This window comes from Macrobrachium nipponense, chromosome 1 (assembly GCF_015104395.2).
Source record: "Macrobrachium nipponense isolate FS-2020 chromosome 1, ASM1510439v2, whole genome shotgun sequence".
In the NCBI taxonomy this organism is placed as follows: domain Eukaryota; kingdom Metazoa; phylum Arthropoda; class Malacostraca; order Decapoda; family Palaemonidae; genus Macrobrachium; species Macrobrachium nipponense.
In genome coordinates this window covers 204,709,446-204,711,712 of record NC_087200.1, presented here as the reverse complement: position 1 = coordinate 204,711,712, position 2,267 = coordinate 204,709,446, and the positions used below count along the sequence as shown (strand labels likewise).

Sequence of the window (2,267 nt, the reverse complement as noted above, 5' to 3'; positions counted from 1 at the left end):
ATTTTACATCTTCATTGTATAGCAGAAAATTATTAAAGTACATTAGTAAAGATAATGTAGAATTCATGGTTTTATCATTTGGAGCCTGATCCAATCCAAGTAACCTGCAAAGTGGAAAGAAATGGTCATGACTTGCCACGATTCGTGGATTCATCCATACTAGCTGTGTCAATTAGTTCTACAATAATTACTGATATGGGTTTGATATGACATTATATCATATATAAATGGTCTAAGGAAGACATCAGTTATGAAAATCATTGGAGGTTAATATCTTACTGGTAACTCGAGTGAAAAATTTTGGAAATTCTCTTAAACATCCTTCTGGCCCTGATGAAGCTATTCCGATCAGATCCATGTGGCTTCCATGCTGGTACATTAGTGGGCCTCCTGAGTCTCCCTGCAGTGAGAAGTACTTTTGGATACTATTGGACTAAAGGATCCCATTCATTAACACTTAGGATTAATAACTCTCACCAAGGTGACATTTTCATTCGCTTCATGCAAGAATTCAGAAGAGACTTCCGGTGGGAGTTTTATTAAGTTATCTGTTACAAGTATAAAAAAGCTCAGATACTAATGACCTTAGAAGAAGCATATCATTATGCAAATTAGCTTTTCGAAAGGTATACATAAAACATACCTTATACATGTGGAAACTTAGGCTTATTCCATGTGGACGAAAAAATACTTACTCTACAGGACAAGCCTTGGCTTTTTCCAGAGGCACGAGCACAAATTTTCTCATCAGGAATGAAAAACGTAGGAGAAACCATCTTATTGCACATTACATTGGTCATTGTTGTCATTACAGTATGAAGAAGAACTGGTGAGTTAGAGTTACCATCACCTAAGATCAAAAGAAAAATGATTAGCTATCTTTTTCATTAAAGGTTCCCCATGTATAGGGAACTTCGTTTCATGTATAACTGCTTGCTTTGTTTAATGCTTGTTTATATGAAGTTTTAATATGAGCATAAAAACTGCTTGATTAAGCTAAGTTAAGTCACGGATCTCTCTGAGATTGTATGTTATTGGTAAATACTATATTTTATATATATGTGAAGCCTCTGGTTCTCCCAAGACTTATCTGTGTTTGACTGACCCCTAGAAAAACGAGTGTGTCACAGTTCCCTCCCATTAATCAATTGTTTGTTATTTCTGGTTTTTCAGCTAATAGTTTAGTATAAAATGCCCAAGGTGTCCATGTCTTGGATTTTTAGCTAATTATTCCTGATAATCCCATTATTGAGCCATGACTGATGAACCTATGTCCCTTGCTCTGTAGATCTTGTCTAAATACCTCTGAATCAGAAAACTGTATCAGTTCACTGTTTAGGTTAAGACTGTACAGGTTATGGAAAGCAAATTCTGTACATCTCCTAATTATATTGTCTCTTCACTTGGGAATTTTAAACTGTTAATCTACTATTAGCTTGATATATGATAATCAGGTGTACAGACAACTTACTTCCAATCGTTTGTCCCCATCCACAGACGAAGACCTCAGTGTTGTCGAACTTATTGTTTGGGTCTTCAGGAAGGCAGATTGGCGAAACAGTGTTCTTGGCATCGAAAGGGATTGGCTGTTCCGTTTTGAGAATTGCAATGTCATTTACATAGGTCTTACTGTCATATGCCGGGTGGAGTGTCATCTGTGGAAAACGCCTTTGACATTACAAGGTTTATTAGAGAGATGAATGGCTTTATTATGTATATGCAGGTAACAAAAATGAATCGGAAAATAAGTAGAAGCGTTTTAAAATAGGGCATGCATATTTCCGTTCAGTTTTGGCCGTCATCATTGAAAGCTGTCCAGGTACTGGATAGGAGGCATCCGGATTCACGCAGACCCATGGTCAGCTGCAGCACCTTGGTTTAGCGCAAGATTGGCAACCAATAAGGAAGGTACCTTTTTTGTCACTGGTGTAAGCACTCCTCCTCTCACACTCTGTATCCAAAGCAGATCAAATCTTGAAAATATACTAGTAGTGAACTCTGGATGCCTTGAGTATGAGTTGACCATCACAAGATCTCTAATTTTATTACTTTTGCTTTCGGTTCCTATTCGCTTCTCTTTGTGTACATCAATCATTCACAAGTCCACCTCTCCGTTTTGTAAAGTGATTCAGATTTTCCTAAACTTTTAAGTGTCGCCACTGCAGTGGTTATTCGAAGTCCAAAGATGTTTTTAGCACCTGAACTGCCAGCTTTAGTTCTCGTGCAGTACCCTCATTGTCTCCAAGGGCAGCTCGGTAGAAAAGGAT

At 37.6% G+C, this 2,267-nt stretch overlaps 1 protein-coding gene across 1 annotated transcript in view; it reads right to left on the bottom strand.

Annotated features, from left to right (window-relative positions):
• The window catches only part of LOC135220348 (transmembrane protease serine 3-like), a 1,919-nt gene extending 26 nt beyond the window's left edge, over positions 1-1,893 (bottom strand). Inside the window, exons 1-4 of the mRNA XM_064257570.1 lie at positions 1,472-1,893; positions 696-850; positions 280-400; positions 1-104 (exon numbers count right to left, since the gene is read on the bottom strand). The exon at positions 1-104 is cut by the window's left edge and continues 26 nt beyond it. Coding sequence (XP_064113640.1) covers positions 64-104; positions 280-400; positions 696-850; positions 1,472-1,655 — 501 coding nt within the window. The 5' untranslated portion in view covers positions 1,656-1,893 and the 3' untranslated portion in view covers positions 1-63. The remainder of the gene's footprint in view (positions 105-279; positions 401-695; positions 851-1,471) is intronic.
• Between the last annotated feature and the right edge of the window lie 374 nt (positions 1,894-2,267).